This window comes from Hypomesus nipponensis, chromosome 1, assembly GCF_054491055.1.
Source record: "Hypomesus nipponensis isolate SF chromosome 1, ASM5449105v1, whole genome shotgun sequence".
In the NCBI taxonomy this organism is placed as follows: domain Eukaryota; kingdom Metazoa; phylum Chordata; class Actinopteri; order Osmeriformes; family Osmeridae; genus Hypomesus; species Hypomesus nipponensis.
Window position 1 is genome coordinate 15,081,625 of NC_140361.1, and position 21,939 is coordinate 15,103,563.

General features: G+C 47.8%; 4 protein-coding genes across 7 annotated transcripts; 3 read left to right on the forward strand and 1 right to left on the reverse strand.

The window, feature by feature from the left end:
* Positions 1-448: 448 nt before the first annotated feature.
* On the forward strand, positions 449-1,455 carry tomm5 (translocase of outer mitochondrial membrane 5 homolog (yeast)). The gene is made up of 2 exons (XM_084696896.1): positions 449-738; positions 1,065-1,455. Exons 1-2 carry the CDS (start codon positions 618-620, stop codon positions 1,097-1,099), a joined length of 156 nt encoding a protein of 51 aa, XP_084553022.1. The 5' UTR covers positions 449-617; the 3' UTR covers positions 1,100-1,455.
* A 138-nt stretch (positions 1,456-1,593) lies between these two features.
* On the forward strand, positions 1,594-4,689 carry LOC146302736 (zinc finger and BTB domain-containing protein 5-like). Of its 2 annotated transcripts, none has more exons than XM_084696811.1 (2): positions 1,594-2,094; positions 2,262-4,689. In XM_084696811.1, the coding sequence occupies exons 1-2, from the start codon at positions 2,091-2,093 to the stop codon at positions 4,298-4,300; spliced, it is 2,043 nt and encodes a 680-aa protein (XP_084552937.1). In that variant the 5' UTR covers positions 1,594-2,090; the 3' UTR covers positions 4,301-4,689. The 2 variants fall into 2 exon arrangements, with proteins under 2 accessions (XP_084552937.1, XP_084552929.1); XM_084696803.1 differs by having other exon boundaries at positions 1,594-2,071.
* Positions 4,690-5,011: 322 nt separating this feature from the next.
* grhpra (glyoxylate reductase/hydroxypyruvate reductase a) lies at positions 5,012-10,952 on the reverse strand. Its single transcript, XM_084696873.1, has 10 exons — positions 10,934-10,952; positions 9,639-9,862; positions 8,944-9,074; positions 8,641-8,713; positions 7,768-7,884; positions 7,313-7,401; positions 6,757-6,858; positions 6,424-6,559; positions 5,914-6,044; positions 5,012-5,692 (listed from the first exon to the last, which is right to left on the reverse strand). The coding sequence occupies exons 2-10, from the start codon at positions 9,722-9,724 to the stop codon at positions 5,571-5,573; spliced, it is 987 nt and encodes a 328-aa protein (XP_084552999.1). The 5' UTR covers positions 9,725-9,862; positions 10,934-10,952; the 3' UTR covers positions 5,012-5,570.
* On the forward strand, positions 9,950-21,939 carry LOC146302738 (protein phosphatase Slingshot homolog 3). 3 transcript variants are annotated; one of them, XM_084696843.1, is made up of 18 exons: positions 9,950-10,099; positions 10,386-10,436; positions 10,926-11,096; positions 12,887-12,924; positions 13,100-13,286; positions 13,878-13,993; positions 14,282-14,350; positions 15,599-15,664; positions 15,902-16,084; positions 16,352-16,445; positions 17,814-17,942; positions 18,352-18,398; positions 18,517-18,663; positions 18,838-19,038; positions 19,199-19,403; positions 19,496-19,600; positions 19,717-19,800; positions 19,907-21,939. In XM_084696843.1, the coding sequence occupies exons 3-18, from the start codon at positions 11,049-11,051 to the stop codon at positions 20,096-20,098; spliced, it is 1,911 nt and encodes a 636-aa protein (XP_084552969.1). In that variant the 5' UTR covers positions 9,950-10,099; positions 10,386-10,436; positions 10,926-11,048; the 3' UTR covers positions 20,099-21,939. The 3 variants fall into 3 exon arrangements, with proteins under 3 accessions (XP_084552969.1, XP_084552951.1, XP_084552960.1); XM_084696825.1 differs by lacking the exon at positions 10,926-11,096 and having other exon boundaries at positions 10,079-10,099; XM_084696834.1 differs by lacking the exon at positions 9,950-10,099 and having other exon boundaries at positions 10,196-10,436.

Below are 21,939 nucleotides of genomic sequence, written 5' to 3' on the forward strand. Positions count from 1 at the left end.
CCGAGGACCCCCACACAAGGTCAGTTTGATTTAGGGCAAGAGAGAAAAATGTCATCAAGATGTCGTTATCAGAATCATACAAGTTAAGACTTGTAAGTTTAGATCCCAGTTGTCAATAATTGCACAGATAATGATACAATATGTGAATACTAATTATGATATAGACCATGTCAATGATGACGATAATGACAAATATAATCACGGTATGTGGAGGATAATATGAATGAACACAATAATATATGTTTTTCTATGAACGTCATAATGACTATCGACTATATCACTTTGTAGCCTATTGTAAAACAAATGTGAAAGCGCATAAATAAACTGAATCAAGATAATTTTACAAATTTTAATATAAAAAGTATAATATATGGTACAAAATATACATAGTTTATTTCATTATGCTCCTTCTAAAATAATAAATGTTACCCCCCAAAACACGATCTTTGTGCGTGTGCTTTGCCTTACTCCCTTTGTAGTGTTTGTCCCTAAAGAGCTGCCTTAGTTACAGCATCCAACGTAACTTCCGGGTTGAATTATCACATGCTTCCGATCGGCTCTCATCTGCTAAGCAACATTGATTTTGCGGATAAAACTTCACATCTCCATAAACAGCAATGTTAAAATTAGAAGGGTTAGGGCCCAAAATGGACCCAGAGGAGATGAAGAGGAAAATGCGCGAGGACGTCGTGTCGTCTGTGCGCAACTTTCTCATCTATATTGCCCTTCTTCGAGTCAGTAAGTAACGAGGTCAATTATATTGTCATGTAACTAGGAGAGCTAGTACCTATCAAGGTGGACACAGCAGACAGAAATCAATAGAAAAAACCGTGTAGTAGTAGTCCCACATTGTGCTTGCTATTGTAGAGTGGACTATAAACATCATATTTGGGGGTTGTAGCTAGTGGACTATTAACCTGGTAGTAAGAACATGAAGTACAGTCTTGTCATAGAAACATGAATTTAAAGAAAGTTCATGAAATGGCTGTTGTATTGTTCCTAATAGCATGTAGTATTTTGTCCTTACATGACAAGGTAATATAATCTTGTTCGTGTTCCATCAGCACCATATGTTCTGAAGAAACTTGACAGCATATGAATGGACCAACGAGTCACCTCTTCACCTCTCCCATCCCAACATCACGCTGTTCACTGATGAGGAGGAATTCTGGACATGGTTACCACCGTGAGAGGGACCTGAGGACCAGACGGCATCATTAATATGGACCCCTCGGACATAACCTGTGTCCATCACAGAGCCTGGGCACTAAAGAACATGTTGCCATGTCTTTTTTGTGGTTGACTTTTTATTTATGGAGATTTGCAGAATATAGCGTGTTCTTAATTTTGATTTACAATGTTTCTTCCGACCGTTTCTGTTGTGTCATGTTCACGTTGTCGCTGTTGACATATTGCATCTCACGTCTTTAAATAAATGGAAGAGTTGGCAATGTGGTTATAAGCTTTTTTCTGTTCATAAGAAAACACGTCCTGGAATAGAAACCACCGCTCAGAGTACTTAATGAATATCAATATTCTATTTCTTATCCAGTAGCTAATAAAATACTTGCTTTTATTTATTCAGTGTCCCATGACTTCGTGGTTTTAACGCTGGTTTGACTTTAGGGGGCGCTGTTGTCTTTTTTAAGAAAATGGGAAGGGGTGTCTCGCCTGCACAAATAAACTATTGTGAATACGGAATTTGCATTTGTTGCTAAGCTATGTATGAGTCGATACTTTTAGTGTATGAAAAAGGCATTCGATAAACGAATCCACGAGATCTTAATTTATTAAGATTTATTATTAAGACAATGTTGGAATCGCAATAGTTATTTCGCGGCCGGTCTTTGGCTAGCAAATGTACATCCATGTACAATGCATTTGTCCAGATCTCTCCAGATAGCAGGTGGTGGGATTTAGCAACCTCCTTGTTCCATCGGTTACCCTGAACAATTTACACGTGTACAGGTATAGTGATTGTTGATTCTGGCAAGAGTAGGCCTACAGTTCGTTAGGCTAGGTTATGCTACTACCATGATCTGCTAGCAAATTCCCAAAAAAGAGATGGACGGTAAATACCGGTATTTTTTATGGGTCAGTATAATTTTTCTGAGTAGCATGTAAGTGTGTGTATTATATTTTAGCATTTGAATACCTTGGCATTTTTATGCAATAATAGTCACATCCTGGGTTTAGTTCTACGTTCTGACATCTCGCCACAAAGTTTAACCACTTTGACCATTTCTGTCCTCGTTCTCAAGGTAAAATGGACTTCCCTGGCCACTTTGAGCACATCTTCAAGCAACTGAACCATCAGCGTATCCACGGTCAGCTCTGCGATTGTGTGATTGTGGTAGGCAGCCAACGCTTCCAGGCACATCGCTCCGTCCTGGCTGCCTGCAGTACTCACTTCCGGGCCCTTCTCGGCACTGTGGAGGGGGACCAGGGTGTAGGAGGGGGAGGGAAAGTCATGGATGGAGTTGGGGTGGCAGTGGTGGGGCTGGACCTGGGGGTAGTGACTCCAGAGGCGTTCGCCTCCCTGTTGGATATGATCTACACCTCCACCCTAACTCTCGGCTCCTCCAATGTGATGGATGTCTTGTTGGCTGCTTCCCATCTGCACCTCAACTCTGTAGTCAAGGCCTGCAAGCAACACCTTTCCTCGCACAACTTCCCCACATCGCCCCCTAGTGGCTGGAGGTTAACTACGCAGCAGCGGTTCAGCCATACAGGTGAGCAGCACAACATGAAGGGGTCTGAATCGCCGTCGGGAACTGTGGCCAATTCCAAACAGCAGAGGTCTGCCTTGCTCCAGGAGCTAGGGCTCACCCTGGTCACCTCTGCCTTGGAGGGAAGCCTGGACCTCGGGGAGGCCGGGGTAGAGGCGGTCCTGGAGGAAGGTAGGGACGGGAGGGCAGAAGCGAGTGACGGAGTGGAGCAGAAGACAGGCTTACCCACCAGACGTGTTCACAAACGGAAGTCTGCTTCGCCCCAGGCGCTTCAGGAAGAGAGACCCGCTAGCAGACAGAGACCCTGCTGGATGTCTGAGGGGGGCTGCAGGGCAGGGTCTCTGGACTCACTAAAGACAGACGAGGGCCTCTACTTGGAGAGAGGAGGTGCCGAGGAGGAGGAAGTGGAGGAGAAATATGAGGCACCGGGGAGAGGAATAGAACAAGAGGAGGTGCAGCTGCCCACCCAATCGGATTGTGGCGTGGGAGGGGCACAGGGGGTCGAGGGAGAAGGTCACACAGATGTGAATGAAGGGATAATGGTGAAAGTGAAGGTGGGAGAGGAAGGGGAGGAGGAGGAGGAGGAGAAGATGGAGGTTGTTGAGGTGAAGAGTGAACACCTCAGCACGGCTTATTCAGACCCACTTGGCATCTCGAGCAACCCTCCATCCCCACTGGAGGACAACAGCGATCATCTAGATGAAGAACCAACCAGAGAGGAAACCCCTCCTGATCCCCCTGCACAAAACACAGACGAAGGGGACAGTTTAACTGACACCGATGGCCTAGACAGCCTTCAAGACCTGGGCCTTTCCTGCATGCTCAATCCCAGCAGTGAGAGGAGCAGTGGGGCAGTTGAGGGTGACAGGATCCCTCATACCAGCGTGAGAGGAGCTCAGTCTGGATGTGGGGAGGCCGACGGGTCGTCTCAAGACCCAGACGCACCCAAAGCCTCGTCCTCTCTTGGGTTCCCAGTGGCCTCTGTTCCCATGCAGCAGCTTCTCTCGGGCCAGCCACACAGTTTCACTGAATCCTTCTTCCTCCAGCCCAGTAAGAGCTCCCCGGGGGGGTTCCTGAATGGCCTCAGGCCCGAAATGGGACCCTCTTCCCTGGGTAGCCTCAGCGTGCAGCCTGCCCTCCCCCACTCGTCCAGGGACAAGACCTCCAGACAAGGACAAGGAGGCGGTTTGGCGAGGCCATCTCTGCGTCGCATCCTCCCCAAAGTGGACCCACACGCCGAGGTCCAAGCGGACCAGACCGATCCCCCACCAGGGAGCGCTCCTCCGGCTCCCATCGCCCTCCCCATGGCCTCGGAGGAGGTCCTCTCCAAGTGTAAGAAGGCTCTCACGGAACACAACGTCCTGGTCGTCGAGGGAGCCCGGAAGTACGCGTGCCGCATCTGCTCCAAGACCTTCCTGAACCTGACCGACTGCAGGAAGCACATCCGCGTCCACACGGGGGAGAAGCCCTACGCGTGCCTCAAGTGCGGCAAGCGATTCAGCCAGTCGTCCCACCTCTACAAGCACTCCAAGACCACCTGTCTACGTTGGCAGGGGGCTCATCTGCTCTGACGCCTCCCTCGAAACAGATGTCCTGATTCGCTGCGACGCAAAGGATTCCCCCTCCCAGGAAGCCAAAACGCCTGTCACGCTGACTCGTCCGATGGAGAAGCGTGAATTCAAAGAGCAGTTGCCTAGGGTACGGTGGGTTTGTGTTATGAAATTGCTACCCAGTGTGATATCTCAATAGTCTACAGTGGTCTTTTGGGTGTCTGTCATGAAGCATTTTGTTTTGTAATGTCCGTCCCCCCCCGTCCCCCCCATGAGGAGACTGTTTATAAAACCAATAAAGTCAAGCTATGTGTTGTAAAAGTGAAGACACTTTTTTGTAGGTTTTGACATTGAATTTAGCACAATGTTTAATGTAGATGTAAAGAAGGAATGACTATACGTGTCTATTGTCATAAAGCTTTGAAGTGAAACCTGAAAGGAATGTAGCCTGTTTGGACATTCGTCCATACTTGCAGTCTGTGTCTGTTACATGGGTTGCACAAGATATTCCATTCACCGATACTGAGAACTTTATGGTCTCCATGTTCAAATCTCACTTTCAACAATTTGAGTGAAATTGCCAGCCTACTTTTGAACATGCTTACTCAATAGCATCACCGTTCATAGGACAAACTAAGGTAAAACACAGTGAATGTCTGCTGACTGTAATAAAACATCATTTCATAATTTCCAATCCAAGGACACCCAGGAGAGAGTAAGTAAGTGAAGTGGTCTTTGTGAACCATCACGTTTATGACAATCAGACAATTTTGGAGTGATCAGCTTGTCTCAAAACACCTAGTATCTAGAAGGATCTAGTATTGACACCAAATGACAACATTACAGATTAGCGTTTAAAAATTAATAAACATGAAATTGGAATGCGAACATTACAAAAGAAAACGTATTTCACGTGTTTTGTTAAAGTACATACACATTGAGTTGCACTTAGTGATTTAGGACCAGACCCTTGTAGGACTGTATTATGTTACATGGTGTGTAACTTATTGGTGTTTAGGGGTCTGTAACTGCATTAGAATTTGTAAAACACTTAACATTGCCTACCACATGTCAGGTACATTACAGTAATTACACTAAGATCTTAAAAGACTGATTCATCCGGTCACATGGGTCACTCACGACACCTATTCTGACAGCTGATTCGTGGGTAGGTGTTACCTCAGCCAAACAGCAGCCGTTAATGACTAAGGTGACCGCAGTGGCCACACAGGAAACGTTAAGGCACCGTGTGCTTGTGGTTCGGCTGGTGCAGGAGGGGGAACGTGGGCCCCTAGAGGGTGAGCTCGCTGGGCATGTCCGAACCCTGCAGGCCTCCTAGCAGGTTGTGGGCAGACAGCTCGGCCATGACGCCTCGGGTGGAGTAGGTGGCACTGCCAATGTGGGGTAAAACCACTGCAGGTCGGAGGGGCAGAAGGAAAGGCATGGATTAACAGAGGTTTAAATGAGCCTGACATCAGTCGCCTCGTTGGTTATTTTAACGAAGGACGAACTTGTCGTTTATCCGTACAGTAGAATAGCAAGCACAGAAATGTGCACAGAATAACTCAGAGGCTCTCGTGGGGGTTCGTGAAAAAGTAGAAATAGTCCTCCTTTTGGCATTCCTCCATACCCACCGCAGTTTTTCAGGGTGAGGAGGGGGTGGTCGGTGGGCAGGGGCTCTGGCGTGGTGACGTCCAGTCCTGCTGCCGCTATCTGACCGCCGGACAGAGCCTGGTACAGATCCTCCTGGTTCACCACTGCACCTCTACAACACACACACACAGCTATAGTTTAACAGTGCACATAGATCGAAACATACAGTATGACGTCTTCAATGAAATGACTGAGAACATTACTGTATCCACTTAATGGCATTCTTTTTATATTTTTTAGTTAAATATATTTTATATATGCTTTACTGGATAGTCCATTTTTAAGTGAAGTGTGACAGGAAAGGCAGGGGGGGAGGAGAGAGAGAGAGAGAGAGAGAGAGAGAGAGAGAGAGAGAGAGAGATGCAGCAAAGGCCCAAGACCGGATCTACACCCAGACCGCTACAATAAGGCTTCAGCCTACATGGTAAGCATACTTATTCGGTGAGCTACTGGGGCATTATTGTGTGTGTGTGTGTGTGTAATGGGGCTACCTGCTAGTGTTGACGAAGACTCCGGTGTTCTTCATCTTGGTAAAGAAGGCCTTGTCACACAGGCCCTGTGTCTGAGGCGTGAGGGCACAGGACACCACCACAAAATCACTCTCCGCCAGCAGCGTGTCCAGGGGCACTGGTCACCATGAGGTGAAAGCAGGGAGGGAGAGGAAGACAATCAAACATTAAAAAGTCAGGCTCCCTCCTCTTTCCATATTCCTCCTTCTAACCGCTCTCCCGGCTGGTTCCACAACTCCTTTTGTCTCGAGGCTCCTTGCCCCCGTCCAGACTACCCGCCCCTCCCCTCCTCCCCCCACAACCCCCTCTCCTCACCATATTCCCCGTCCACCTCCGAGGCCTGTGGTTTGGCCGCCCGCCCAGAGTACAGCAGCCTCTTCACTCCAAACGGCTTGAGCCGTGTGGCGATAGCCATGCCTGAGGGCGCACAGTGGAGTAAGTGAGAAGCCTCCCCGATGAAGGGGCCAGTGATGCAGCCACAAAATGTCTTAGTGATGCGGCCACAAAATGTCTTAGTGATGCAGCCACAAAATGTCTTAGTGATGCGGCCACAAAATGTCTTAGTGATGCGGCCACAAAATGTCTTAGTGATGCAGCCACAAAATGTCTTAGTAATGCAGCCACAAAATGTCTTAGTGATGCGGCCACAAAATGTCTTAGTGATGCGGCCACAAAATGTCTTAGTGATGCGGCCACAAAATGTCTTAGTGATGCGGCCACAAAATGTCTTAGTGATACAGCCACAAAATGTCTTAGTGATGCAGCCACAAAATGTCTTAGTGATACAGCCACAAAATCTTTAGTCTAAACATCTTTAGTGGATCATACACTATGACTCAAGTCAGACCCTGTCAGTCAGACTTCTCAATACCTATGCGTCCCAGTCCAATGACTCCAACTGTGCTGCCGGATAGACCATAACCGCACAGCCACAGGGGTTTCCACGTGCTCCAGCCCCCACTAAGACAGAGGGACAATTAGAGAGGAAGGCAGGGTAGAGAGTAGGAAGGAGAGAGGAAACCAGAGAAGGAGAGACGAGAGGGAAGGAATGAGATTTCATTTGCATTGTTCCTCTTAACGAGCAACAGAACTAGATAAGAAGTGACCACACTTTCCATCTTGCAATTTCCCCTAAGGGTAGAATAAAGAGCATATCTATATCTATCTATCTATCTATATCGATATCGATATATATATATATATATATATATCAATTAACAGTTATAGGAAGTGTCTACTTTGCTTTTGGGTACACCAGCTCAGTAAAAGGGCAGTGTGAAAGGGGAGATTTAGACCAAAACGTGTGTGAAAAACTGACAGACTGACTTTTTGACTTCCTCCACCCCCTCGGGCAGGCGTCTGGCAGTGGCCAGCAGTAACGCCACCGTCAGCTCAGCGGTAGCATCCGTCAGCACATCAGGGGTGTAGCCAACACGCACACCACTGGAAGGAACCAGAGAGGGCAGGACAGGAGGAGGGCAATAGGTTACAGAGGTTACAGACAGAGGCACACAGGTTGTCCTACGAGATATCATCCGACATCTCAGACATCAGTACTGACTTTAAGTCATCCGTGTGATAAGGAGAGCTGTCGTTATTAGCAGGGGACTGCTATGGAAGAATTCGAGTGGCACTGTGTAGATTTGAATAGTCAAGGGATATGGTTTTAATACACTTTATTTCGATTATACAATTTCATATGATTAAACAAAGCTTTGTTGATCAGTCATTAACGAAGGAGGTGCCATCCACACAGATCGTTCGTAAGAGTGATACCGGACAATAAGGAAAGGTTCCCTTATATGAACAGATACCAGAGGTTAATAATCAATCAATACAGCGGTCACCATGATTGGTCAACACTGGTCAGTGACAGTTTAGGATAATAAAAACCCCCAGGCCAGTGTCCCATGTTGACGCTGTTTCTAGTTTCTACAAACAGGATATCTGACTTGGCCAAAAGATCAGGTCAGGTCAGCTCTGCCCAACCCCCAAACCTAACTAAGACCCTCTGGATCTTAGTTAGGCATCTTAAAACAACACCATAAATTCCTTAAGACAATCTGAGTGTCCCTTCTACAGAGTAAACCACATCACAGAACCTCAGTTTCTGTCTATAACAAAGGAACTTACTTTTTACCGCTTAAAGAAACATAGATATTGTAACTATGTCAAAAATTGCCATTACAGGTCTCTTACCGTTTTTTTACTTCGTCGAGGGACAGGTGGTCAAATCCCACAGACATGGTGCTGATTACCTTCAGATTGGGTCCTGTCATGTACAGAAAGACACTCTATTTTCATGTTCCTGACCTAGATTTTAAGATTAGTTTGAGTTTTTTTTACTGGCCTTAAAAAGGCAACAGCCAGAGAAAAAGCTTAACCACATTGCTGTGGTTGCATGACTTTTAAATCCCTTAAAAAGAACCCGAACACGACTCCAGTTAGATAACTTGATGACTTGGAGATGTACTGGTTGACCCTCGGTGCTGGTTTCCTTACCTGCCGCGTTCAGAACCTCGGCGTCGATGCGGTCTGACAGGAGACACAGGAGTCCATGAGCCCCGGCAACACCCTTGAGAAGTTCTTCCCTCGGAACTGGCTCATCAGAGTCCCACAGTGACACCTTACATCTTTTGCCAAGGAAAACGGAGAGTCAGGTGTGCCTTTAGTTGTTCACATCCAAGATACAGCAAAGTATCTTGTATCTATATTTCTGTGGTGCATGCGGTGTGGTACATGTTCTGTACTATTTATATAAATGTTTCACCTTCTCAACTTTTTACCAACATCTTACAACATCCCCCAACAAAGTAGCCCAGTATGCTTTTTATAGCTGCTTTAAGACTGTGACCTGGAGAAAGGTCACGAGCAGCTACAGTGAACTTTCACTTTTAAAGCTTGTGATTAAATCACACTGTAACTTTACCCCCAACTCACTGTGTGCGTGTGTGTGTGCGTGTGTGTGTGTGTGTGTGTGTGTGCGTGTGTGTGTGTGAAAAAGACCATTTTCAATGTTGCAAGGCAAATAAGACAGTTAAGGTCCTCCGAATTATGGATCATTGGAAGCAGTAGCCGATATGTCTATTCAGTAGCCTATTCATTGAATACATAAAATATATCAACCAAGGAAGTATGTTAGCATGCTAGCTAGTTAGCGGCATTGTAAATTCAATTTGGGAGGTGATCCCGCTTACATTCCAGCCTGCGACAGTATCTTCATCCCCTCTTGCGGGATGCGTCTTGTTACGAAAACCTTCATCAGTTGCTGAGCTGTGTGCATCCTATGGCTGCGGTAGAAATTCGTGCAGGCTGCTGAAAACAGCCTCAGTCCCCTTGAGTCGGCTTGATAGAAGTTTGCACCGTGTTCACAATGACATTTCTACAAACTCGCTGGAGGACTACATTTCCCACACTTTCTCTGTGAGAAAAAGGAAGTATGCGCACTTGAATGTAGAACACCGCGCATGCGTGGAGTTGTATTTCGTGAAATAGTGAGTTTACAGCTGGCAATGTTTTCACCTTCATCAGAGAATGTCTGCTTTCATTCAGCTGTATACTTTTTTCATTAATACATTAGTCAATTATGATGAGATCATTTCTTACTACTTGTATGCTAGTTTCAGAATTAACATGGAAACAAAATTACAGTATGACAGTAAGTGGAATTTCAGAGAGAACTGTCCAAGATTGTAATATAAGACACATTAAAAGGATCCACTGAAAATCAGTAAAACGCTTATTAGCTATTTCCCCTTTAAGAAAACCTCCCGTTCCTTGTAAGGGCATGTTTACATTCTTCGGCCGATCTTTTCCCTTCCTGGTTCCATGAAATACACTTGCAAACTCTCCTTTAATTTGATATCGGACCCGGTGTAGCCTAGCTAACGTTACTAGCGCTGTCCACCGTGTATAGCTTAGTCGGAGTGTCGCATGTCTTGCAGAACTGCTTGCGAGGAAATCATCAAAAAAAGAAAAGGGGGACGAAGAGACAGGTACGTGGCAAGGAAACAAGCAATTGCCATCTAAACAAAATGTTCACACCGTTTTCTTTACATTGAATTGATTCATGGGCTCTAGACATTATTAAACATTTGGCAATTCAGCTGAGTGGCTAATTGCTAGCCAGCGTAACTTGCTAGTAGTGGCACTGTGTAACTAGCTGTAGTAGGCTATTGTCAATGACTTACAAACGAAACAACACGACTATGTCAGTTCAGTTTACTGTAACTGGGTTTCATGACTCTTTTGGGAGTTTGAAACGCCGATACGGCGCCCTCCTTTATGCGGACTGTGTGTTGTGTTAACGTGTTGAGTGTGATGGCATGGCTGGAATGTTGCATGGTTTGAAACAGCGGTTTATGAACTGATCCCCGTTTCGATGGCTTTGGTTTTAACGAGTTACAACGGGCGCTCAGTTGAAGGGCTGACTTTGGCAGTGGAGTGAGGTAACGCTAGCTAATAATTTATTCTTATATTTTTAGCTACCTACCACGCCCACGCGTCCACACTGGAGAGGGAACCCTACGGCTTTCACGCGGCCCTTCTGATCTAAGAGTTCGTACACAGAACCCGCGAGGCAGCAGCCCGGGCAGGGGTCCCGTGCCATGGCTCTGTTGACACTGCATCGGTCACCGTCCATCATTACCACGCCGGTGGGTCTCGTTCCGCCCTTTTTCACCACAACACAAAAACCTCAAACACTTTCAATACAGGTCCAGTGCTAGTGTGTTCACGAACAAATGACGCAGCCTGCAGCGCATGCACTAAAAGGGAGAAAGAGATTTGATACAGTGAATACGGCTGTTGTAGCCGACCCATTCATTCGGGAGGCTTTGAGCTGTGATGATGAGAGAACATCCTAAGCCCCAGGGTGTCCATGGGTATGGGGATTCTGTTGTTGACGTCATCAGCAGCACGACTCCCGTGTTCTTTACACCTCTCGGATTTTACCCTGCGTTCTGTGTTTGTCTTTGGCTACTGAGGTGGTGATTACATGGATTGACAGTGATGTGACAGCCCCAAGGCGAACTTGCAATAGATATCCCCACCGTGTGTGTGTGTCTGTGTGTTTGTTGTGTGTGTCTAGAACACTGTAGGCTTGTGAATATTTGTACTGTGATGAATTGTACAACAGAAACCATTCTACCTCCTCAACCCCTATCCCTCACTGGCCCTACACTGGCTGTGTTTCAGTTAATAACATTGTGTATTTTTTGTGTGTATATAACACACACTCACACGTATGTATTTATGAATGTATATATATATATATCTACCTCTCCCCGTATCTTTATCTGTTCTTTCCTCTCATCCACTCTCTTTTACTTTACTAAAAAACATTTTGAGCAAACAAATTTAGGCTCATTTAAAACTGTTTATGTCCGAGTTCTCTAAAAGGTATTTAATAAGATCAACACATCAGGCAACATTTTTCCCTCTTTCAGTTCCCAACTCAGCCAAAAGAAGTAGCTTGATGTCTGTCTCCTCTCCTCTACTATTTACTTGGCCAGCTACTCTGTTAACTCATGTTTCTCCCTCTCTCCTTCTTCAACCCTTCATTGCTCTGCCTCGCTTGTCCTCTTCCCACCCCTCTCCTCCTGTATATCTCTTGTCTCTGTCTGGACATGTCAGTTGCATAACAGGTAATGTTACTGTCTCAAATTCCCTCTACTAAACCACCACCACCACTACCTCACACATTCATTCTGTATCTCTCTCTTTCTTTTCCCTCGCTCTTTCTTTCTCCCTCCCTCTGTCCCTCCTGTCATTCTCTCTCTCCCTCTCTCTGTCATTTTCTCTCTGTTTGTCCATTCCTACCTCTCTCGCTCATTCTATTGTCTATTCTAGAAGTATTTTTGGCTCTCGGTTGATCTCTCTTCTCTCACTCTCTCTCTCTCGCTGTCTCTCCCTCTCTCTGTCATTCTCTCTCTGTCCTCTCCCTCTCTCTTTTCCTCTTTGTCATCGCTCATTACTTTCCTTAGTAGTTTCCTCTGGCTCTTATCTCTGTTGCTGCACATTTCTCAATAACTTCATAATACACAAACACACGTGAACCGCCCCACACACAACCACAAACACACATGAACCGCCCCACACACAACCACAAACACACGTGAACCGCCCCACACACAACCACAAACACACATGAACCGCCCCACACACAACCACAAACACACGTGAACCGCCCCACACACAACCACAATCACACGTGAACCGCCCCACACACAACCACAAACACACGCATCCCCAGCTTGCATTCAATGCTCGTGGAATGTACTGTATTTGAGTTCTGCAGATATCAGTTCTGCTGTCTAGAAAAGACGAGGTTGGTCCAATAGCTTCACCAGGTGGCTGTATCTTTGTGTTGTATGTTGCTGTAGCAGATGGATGAGAGTGTTGACTAGTATGAATCGTTAAAATATATTTATGTATTGTCTTGAAGGATGAAAGCATTCCAAGAAGAGGAAGACTTCAAAAAAGGTAGACTTCTCGCAGAAGTCTAGCTGTGATAAACATGTCCATGTCTTGTCTACATGGACAATTAACCAGAATATATATATATAATATACTGTTTGTCAGAATAATATGTTAAGTTGAAACATCATTCTATAATATTAGATCGTTCTAACTTCTGTCTTCCTCATTCCAAAAATAGAGAGAGCTTCCTTCTGGTTAAGGGTGCTGTCCTCCTATTGGAAGAAGGAGACAGGGAGGGGCCTAATGACGAGACCTCACCCAATCAGGCGGAACCCCCCAAGGTGGGAGCCAGTGCTTCAGACCGGCAGCATTGCCACCTCCATGCCATGGTGTCCCTGCTGAGACCAGAGGATAGCATCAAACTGGTGAGGCTTCCTCGTCATCTTCATGTAGCTGATGGGAGTCAGGTGGCTGAGCGGTTAGGGAATCGGGCTAGTAATCTGATGGTCGCCAGTTCGATTCCCGGCTGCGCCAAATTATGTTGTGTCATTGGGCAAGGCACTTCACCCTACTTGCCTCGGGGGAATGTCCCTGTACTTACTGTAAGTCGCTCTGGATAAGGGCATCTGCTAAATGACTAAATGTAATGTAAATGTAAAATGTTGCACCTCTGCAGTGTTGATAGAGTGGTCGGCAATGTGTTGATAAAAGTGCCTTTTTAGACTGAAGTAATCCCTCTACTCTGCGTTTCGGCTCTCTCCCCTGATTAGTTTTTGTCCTCCATATATCTTCCTCCAAACTTATCACTCCTTCCACTTCCTTCATCTTGAATCTCTGTCACTATGACCTTATTCCTTCTCCCCTCCTCTCTCTGTCACCCTCTCCCTCCCTTTCTCTCCCCTCTCTCTCACCCTCTCCCTCTCTCTCTTTCCATTCTCTAAACCACTGCCACTACCTCACCCATTCTTCTCTCTCTCTCCCTTCTCTCTCTGGCTCCTTGTCGCCATGCCTCCCAGGCGGTGAGGCTGGAGTCGGTGAGTCCGGTCAGGGTGAGGTACCTGATTGTGGTCTCCACCCTGGGGAACAAGCAGGAGAGTGTTCTGCTGGGAATGGACTTCCCCAACAGTGACAGGTGAGGAGGATGTGGAGAGGAGGAGCAGGGAGAGGAGGAGCAGGGTGAGGAGAAGCAGGGTGAGGTGGAGCAAGGAGAGAAGGAACAGGGAGAGGAGGATGCAGAGAGAAGGAACAGGGAGAGGAGGAGCAAGGAGAGGAGGAGCAGGGAGAGGAGGAGCAGAAAAGGAGGGAAGAAGGGGAGGAGATGGAAGGGAAAGGAGCAGGGAGATGAGGTAAAATAGGGAACTACACGTCCATATCAAAATGTTTGTGTGGTTTTTTTCTCTCGTGTCTCCCTCCCTCTTAGCGACCAGTGCACCATAGGCCTCGTCCTACCAGTATGGAGCGACACACAAGTATACCTGGACGGCGATGGGTAAGTAGTGGTCTAGAAAGATGGAGAGGTCAAACGAAAGATACACAAGAAGGAGGAAGTAGCCAAGCCTGTTCTCTGTCATGTTTGTGTCCTGGAGTCTAGCCATAGACAATATACACAAGATACTCATCATCTCGCTGTTTATCTAATCAAGTCATTCCATTGAGTTCTGTCTGTTTTGGAGCCTACTGTACGTCACCTCCTTGGATAAACATCAAACAGCATCTGAATTTGCTATTCATTTACCCAATGACCAACCTAACAACATAATCAAGCCAGAGACTTGAGATTTTATGGGAGGGCATTTGGCAGGGCAGGGCTGTCACCAGGGCTCTGGTGTTGACTAGTAGTCTACTGTAAAGACTCGGTACAAAAGGGCGACTGGGGAGACATACTTGAGTCATGGGCAGACTGGAAGGGTCAGAAAGATCCTTGAACCAGGTTGGGCCTTGGTTTTTTTCCGTCAAGGAAAGCAGATCGAGAGACTCTGAACTTTCAGAAACGTTAGCGGGGGAGGTTTGTTTCGGCGGGCGAGAGTTGGGCTCGGGTTCGTTTGTTTTGGAGGGTTCGAGTTGGGCTCGGGGTCGTTTGTTTTGAAGGGCTCTCGTGGGAGCTTTTGATGCTGCGAGTGAGGCTGAGGAGGACATTGTGTTCCCCAGGGATTGAGGTGAGGGCTAACTGCGTTAGCTCTAATGATGTTGTGTTCCCTGTGGTGGCATCCCGGTGAGACCCAGCTAACGTGTGGAGGTCATGGGGCTCACATGCTGCCCCTGTTTGATACACAAGCCCTTTGATCTGCAGCCAGGTGGCACACCCTCACACCCACGCACACACACACCATCAACCTCCCACGCCAGCACCCGCTCGTGCTGCCACAAACGGGGTTGGTGTGTGGCCGCCAGAATCTGTCGGCAAAGCCGGCTCACGCCTCCCAATTGCACGAAGCACGTCTCTTCGTTCTCTGTCGCGCTCGCTCTCTTTCTCACACTCTCTCCTCCCTCTCCCTTGCCTTCCTCCTCGCGTTAGTTTGTGTTTCTGTCCCTTTTTTTTCTTCTGCCTATTATACCTATTTTCTTCCCTTCTCTCTGTCACTCTCTATTTTGCTCTATCTTCCTCTCTCTGTGGTGTAACTGGTGGCTAGCTGGCAGTTTGAATTGCCCAATAAAGATATATTTAAAGTCAAAAGTCTCACTGTGTGTGCCTCTCTCTCTCTCTCTCTCTCTCTCTTCCCCCCCCCCTTCCCTCCAGAGGGTTCAGTGTGACGTCAGCAGAACACACCAAGATCTTCAAGCCCGTGTCCATACAGACCATGTGGTGAGTTGGGACCCGGCAGACACACACAGCTCCCCTCCTCCAGGCCCGCCCCCCTACAGGACGAGCCCCACCAATCAGGCGACCCCGTTGGCGTCCATTGGGCTCCGTCAGCTCGGCAGTCTCTACAGGGGTCTCCTATGGCTGACCCGGGGGTGGCAGGCGGGGGCACCCGACCCGGCTCAGTTGAACACGAGTGGTGTGTTTATCAGGGCGCGTGTGCGTGTGTGTGGGGGGCAGGTCGGTGCTGCAGGCGCTGCATGGCTGCTGCGAGCGGGCCGTGAAGGGGGCGGTGATCCCCGGCTGTGGGCTGGACTGGGCCAAACACTACCAGCTGCACGTGGAGTCAGACCGCCTCTGCCTCAACGAGTGGGGGGCCATGACCGACCTGGAGTCCGTCCGGAGGGACAGCGCCGGGCCCAGGTGAGGGGGGCGCCGGGGGGGGATGGTGGGGGGGGGGGGGTTAGGGTTAGGGGGGGGGGGGCACGAAGGGTCGTCGGTATTTGAGGTCATGAAAGGTCATTCGCCCAGCCAGCTTTGTCCCAGTTTGAACCCCCTCTCTTACCCCCTTCCTTTCTCTCCTCCCCACACCCTCACCCCCGTCTCTCTGCCTCGGCTCGTTTCTCTCCGTGTGTCTCCTCCCACCACACACACACACACACACACCCACCTGTGTGTGTGTGTGTGCAGCTCGTCAGACCGAGTGTCGGTGGAGAGGCAGATCAAGGATGAGCTGAGAGCCATCATGAGGACAGAGGACCTGGAGAGCATCACCTCCAAACAGGTAAACACGTCAACGCGTCCCTCAGAGACTGGAGGAGGGAACGGACACAGAGAGCCCCTGTGAAAGGGATGAGGAGAGGGACGAGTGGAGAGGGGGATGGCAGAGAGAGAGAGATGGTAAACGGAGCCAGTGTGAAAGAGATGAGGAAAGGGATTAGTGGGGAGAGGGATGGCAGACGGATGGAGAGAAAGAGATTCTGGTGAGAAATCAGAGAGAGGTATGACAGAGAGAGAAACAGTGATCAGTCACGAACTCCACTGGCTACCCATCGCGGCCCGCATCAGATTCAAGACCATGGTACTGATAGCCTGAAGTTGTCGTACTCATAATTCTAGTCAGAATATGAGTCTGAAAATCATCCGTTGGGCTGTGACTATGGGGCGTGTTTCAACCGAACTCGTAAATCAAATGCCGCTACGCTCAATTGGATAGACCTACAACCAATCAGAGCAACGTAATATGTTGTTTGTTGAAAACAAATTCAACCCAAGGGCTCTTTTGTGACGTTGTTGATTACGTTACTGTTGATCATCTTTTCATCATCGTATAAAGCCCGCCCTGGCAATTTAATTGGTCCGCCCTGATCCTGGTTTTATGTCGTTGTTCCCAATACGAGACCCTCCAGACCCAACTTCCCGACCAATTTTTTTTGTGGGCGGGGAGAAGTTGGGCTGGCAGCCAGGCTATGGTACTGACCTTCCGAGTGGTAAACAGGACTGCACCTGCCTACATCCAGTCTGTCGTCCAGCCTTACACCCCCACCCGCCACCTTCGAACTTCTTCTGACAACCGTCTGGTGGTCCCACCTCTCAAGAGCGTGCGCTCCCAACCCAAGCTCTTCTCTTGTCTGGCCCCCCAATGGTGGAATGGTGGAATCACTTCCCCACCTCCATCAGAGACACTGTCTCTCCACCTTCAAGAAAAGGCTAAAGACGCACTTGTTCCGGGTGTACAACGGTACTTAAGGAAGATTTGTTGGATCAGATGTTTGTTTATTTCCTCCAGGAACACAATGACACTTATTGAGGGACTTGTTGCACTTGTTGGTTAGTTGTAATTGATTTAACTACTTGTACTCGCTGTGAATTATATTATTGGTACTTGCTTTCCGCCAGGTAAACTCTCACATTTTTGAGGATTATGTTGTTGAATTGTAATTTGTTTAACTACATGCTCCTCTGGTTATATCCATTGGCATTTATTTGCTTTTCACAATGTATGCTTCATGTTTTGGCCGCCCGCAATGTTTTGGGGCGTTGTTTATGATCATTGACCTTTGCACTTTTTGTAAAGCTCTCACTTGGAAGTCGCTTTGGATAAAAGCGTCAGGTTGTGTGTGTGTGTGTGTGTGTGTGTGCGCGCGCGCAGGTGCGCAGCTCCCTGGAGACTCGACTCGGCCTCGACATGAAGAACTACAAGGAGTACATCGACAACGAGATGATGGTTACCATGGCGCAGATGGACAAACCCTCCAAGATCTTTGACTATCTCTACCTGGTGAGTGAAGCCTTCACTCTGATAATATTAAGATAGAGGGAGAGAGGCCTTCTGGTCATGCCATTCTGTTATTTATATAAAAACATAACATTACAATATTTACGCCATTAAATTAAGTATAAGGGCTACAGCTAAATAAAGACAATTTGACCGAATAGTTGACAAGGAACATTGGATGTCTTGCTTTATCCTTCACAACCCAAGTCTCAGTTTCTAAACAGTCTAATTTTAAACCAGTCTCAAAATATATTTCACTGACAGCCAGGGGAGTAGACAGGAAGTGTGCAGTGGGCCAAGACAAGGTCATGAGACTGTTACTTCCTCTTTGCCAGAGCTCTTTGTTGGCAGTTTATTGACAGATGGCACCGCCTCCTTCAGAATCCTGTTTCAAGGCTCTTTCTGCTTTCAGGGCTCCGAATGGAACGCTGCTAACTTTGAGGAGTTGCAGAAGAACAAGTGAGTGTCGTTTGTTTCGGCGTTTTTCGAACACGCGCTTGGCGTGTGCGCGCGCAAGTGTGTGCGTGAGCTGACGGTTTGTCCGTGTGGCCAGCCGCTAACCCCTCTGTCGCTGCAGCGTGGGCTACATCCTCAACGTGACACGGGAGATCGACAACTTCTACCCCGAGGCCTTCACCTACATGAACATCCGCGTGTACGACGTGGAGGCCACAGACCTGCTGTCCCACTGGAAGGACACCAACACCTTCATCAACACCGCCAGGTCACCTCCCCTTCCTCCTCCCCTCTGACTTGCATCGTAAAGGGCCCAATGAGGGACCCCCCCCCCCCCCCCATGTATAATCGTGATTTTGACTGCTGGGCTTCGCTCTCGCTGCTACAGCCCTCTCGTTGTCATGACGTTTCCCCCCCCCCCCCCCCCCCCCCCCCCCCGCAGGCAGAGTGGCCAGGCCGTGCTGGTCCACTGCAAGATGGGCGTGTCTCGCTCGGCGTCCACGGTGATCGCCTACGCCATGAAGCTGCACCAGTGGCCCCTGGACGTGGCGCTGGCGTACGTGCGAGACCGCCGGCCCATCGTGCACCCCAACGACGGCTTCACCAAGCAGCTCCACACCTACGACGGCATCCTCAAAGCCAGGTCGGGACTGGGGTGGGGGTGGGCCGGAGGTGTGTGTGTGTTTGGGGGGTGGGGGGGGGGGGTGGATGGGTGTGTGGATGAGGTATGTGCGTACCCGTTTTTGTGTGTGTGTGTCTTCCAAGACCTGATGGTGTGTGTTCTTTGCTCCCCCTTCCTGCAGCCAGCAGCGCCACAGCCTCCTCTGGAGGAGGAAGTCCCGAGACCAGAGGAGGATGTCGCTGCACAAGAACGAACAGGGGGAGGGGGAGAGCGAGAGCGAGGAGGAGGAGGGGGAGGGGGAGGAGGATCTGGAGGGAGAAGGAGGAGAGTTGGAGAGTTCAGATGAAGCCGATGATGATGACGATGATGAAGAGCACCGGGAGGAGGTAACAGGAAATGAAAAGATCTTGCGGCGTGAGGATATTTCATTTGATAGGATTGAGGTCTCTCACACGCCTTGTTCCCTCGTCTCGCCCAGGTGTTCGTCAGAGATTCCGCTCCGCAGTCCGAGCCAAGCGAGAACGCTCCGCTTCCTGAATCGTCCCCAGCCAATCCCACCATCACTATTCAGGACGGCGACAAGGTAGCCAATGGGCAGCTTCGCTTCACACGAACCTGCTGAAAAGACCAGTAGCCATTACATTGTGTACTTCATTGTTGTAAACGTTTTCCCACCTCTCCCTTTCTCCCTCGCTCCAGTTGTCCCGAAGTGGCCGGATGAACCTCTTCTCTCTCATGCAGTCCATCAGCGAATGGGATGAAGAGGAGCGGGGGAATGAGCTGGTACGAGAGCCAAACTGACAGGGGATGGTTGATAGCCTACCTTTCACACCTGAATTGTAGAGGACCTGTCACCGATTATTCTCCAATTCACCTTCTATTGTTTTAGTTGACTGCCTGTCATCGGAGGTCGCCGGGGCAACGGAGGCGGAGCCAGGGGAGAAGGGGTCTAATCCACCAGAGGGCGTGCGTAGACGTTTCACCTGAGCCGCGCAGCCAATCAGGCTCCGGGAAATCCGAGGAGGTGGGGCTTAGAAAACCTGGGCCGGGTGGAGAAGAGGAGGAGAAGGAGGAGCAGTAAAGAGAGGAGCAGGGAGACAGAGGGAAGGGTAGATTGTTGGAATTAAAAGCGGAGGAGAGACACTAAGAGTTTGTGCGTCTAATGTATTCTGCCCTTGTGCGAAATCACCCAAAGATATTTCGACTTTATGGTCAACTACTTTAACTTCATAGTACATCTTAGCTATAGTAATATTTAAGCTTCATGCCTTTTTCACATCTTTTTGCACATTACGTTCCTTCAGATCGTTTTGGTTGTGATGTCAACCTAACATGTTTCTACAGTATTATGACTCGAGAAAATGTACAACCAAAACCTAGTGTACACTTTGTTATAGTGTCCATAGAAGCCAGACAAGTGGGTTTGTGTCTGTGCTATTGTAGGCTTTGTATAACAGCATCCCACCACATAGTTGTTCCTCTCTCTCTTCACTGCTTCTCAAATGGTTTATTGACAACTATGCAATTGTTATATTTCAGTGTCTATTTTACTCTGTGAATATGAAGCTATAAGCTGCCAGATGGAGTGGTCACTTTACACATTTTAATTTCCCATTTTCTTGTATTTTCTTCTTAAAAGCACATGACACGGGCTATATGTATTTTATCTTCCTATATCATTCTGAGAACCCGGGTCGTTATTTGTTCTGTTCGTTCACCTCATTTTGTGTCTTGCTTTATGATCAAATCTTGAATCATTACATCATAAGTTAAAGCCTTATTAAAATAAGTGCTGAAATGAGTGAGAAACCGAAAATACCAAGTGACTTTAAAAGCTGCGCTTTGTGGACCAAGTTTGGACCTGTTAAATGGCACAAGACCAAAGGGTACGCCAATGTATCTTTTCTGTGCCAATTAACCTTTTTGATTATATATAGACAAATATTATTAGTATATTTGGGTAAGATCCTGTTCGCTCTCTTAAACATGATGTTGTTGTTTTGTTTTTTTTATCACTGATTTCATGTCATTTTGGTCAACCTTGCTTTTTCGAGTGCCTTCAATGTGGGACCACGGTTCCCAGGAACACCCTAAACCCTAATTATTGTATTCTATTTATAGTATTCCTTTGGCTGTTTCTCTATGAGGTGGTGGCTTTCTGTATCACGGGTGTATTACTGTATGTGCTGAGTGCTGTTCATATCTAGGCGTGCTCAGGGCGTGGCTGGGGTTTAAAGCAGTACGATGATAGTTTTCCTGAATGCATGGACGTGTGCATGTTGGAGGTCCTTGCTATTGATGGCTGGAGTGCATGGCCTTTAGGCCTGTTTGGGATGTGCTGCATATATGCTTGTATATTAGTTCAGGGGTTAATGTGCAAACTTTCAAAATGTGTATGTTTGTTTGCATACAATGTGGACTGGGTTTAGGGAATGGGGGGAGGGACCTGTTGATCAAGTAGTTCATAGTAACTCTTGGCAAATATTTTGGTTTTGGTTCTTTATGCTGGCATCCTCATTGATCCATATATTTGTACTTTATGGTTTTGAACTTCTCTTAATGGAAAATACTCGTACATTCACTAATATGAAATATAGCACTTGTCTGCATCTATCAGAACTCAATCGAAAGATGTGTTGGCAGCCCACTCAAATTCAACGGACGTCTCGATGTTTGAGCCAAGCTTCGAATCTCTGGACGGATCTGAAACTGGGTGGCCTTGATAGACACAAAGACGACGACCCACCACATCCACCCCACCGCCTGAGCCAAATCACCTGCTGTATCACCAAGGTCTACGCTCGTCTACGTGTCACCTGTGAAGCTCTGGGGAGCAAGCTTGTCACACACTCCTTTGTTTTCCGAAGCTGCGTGGTTCAGTGTGTGAAAGATCGATCAATAAAGGATGACGTCGAAACGACA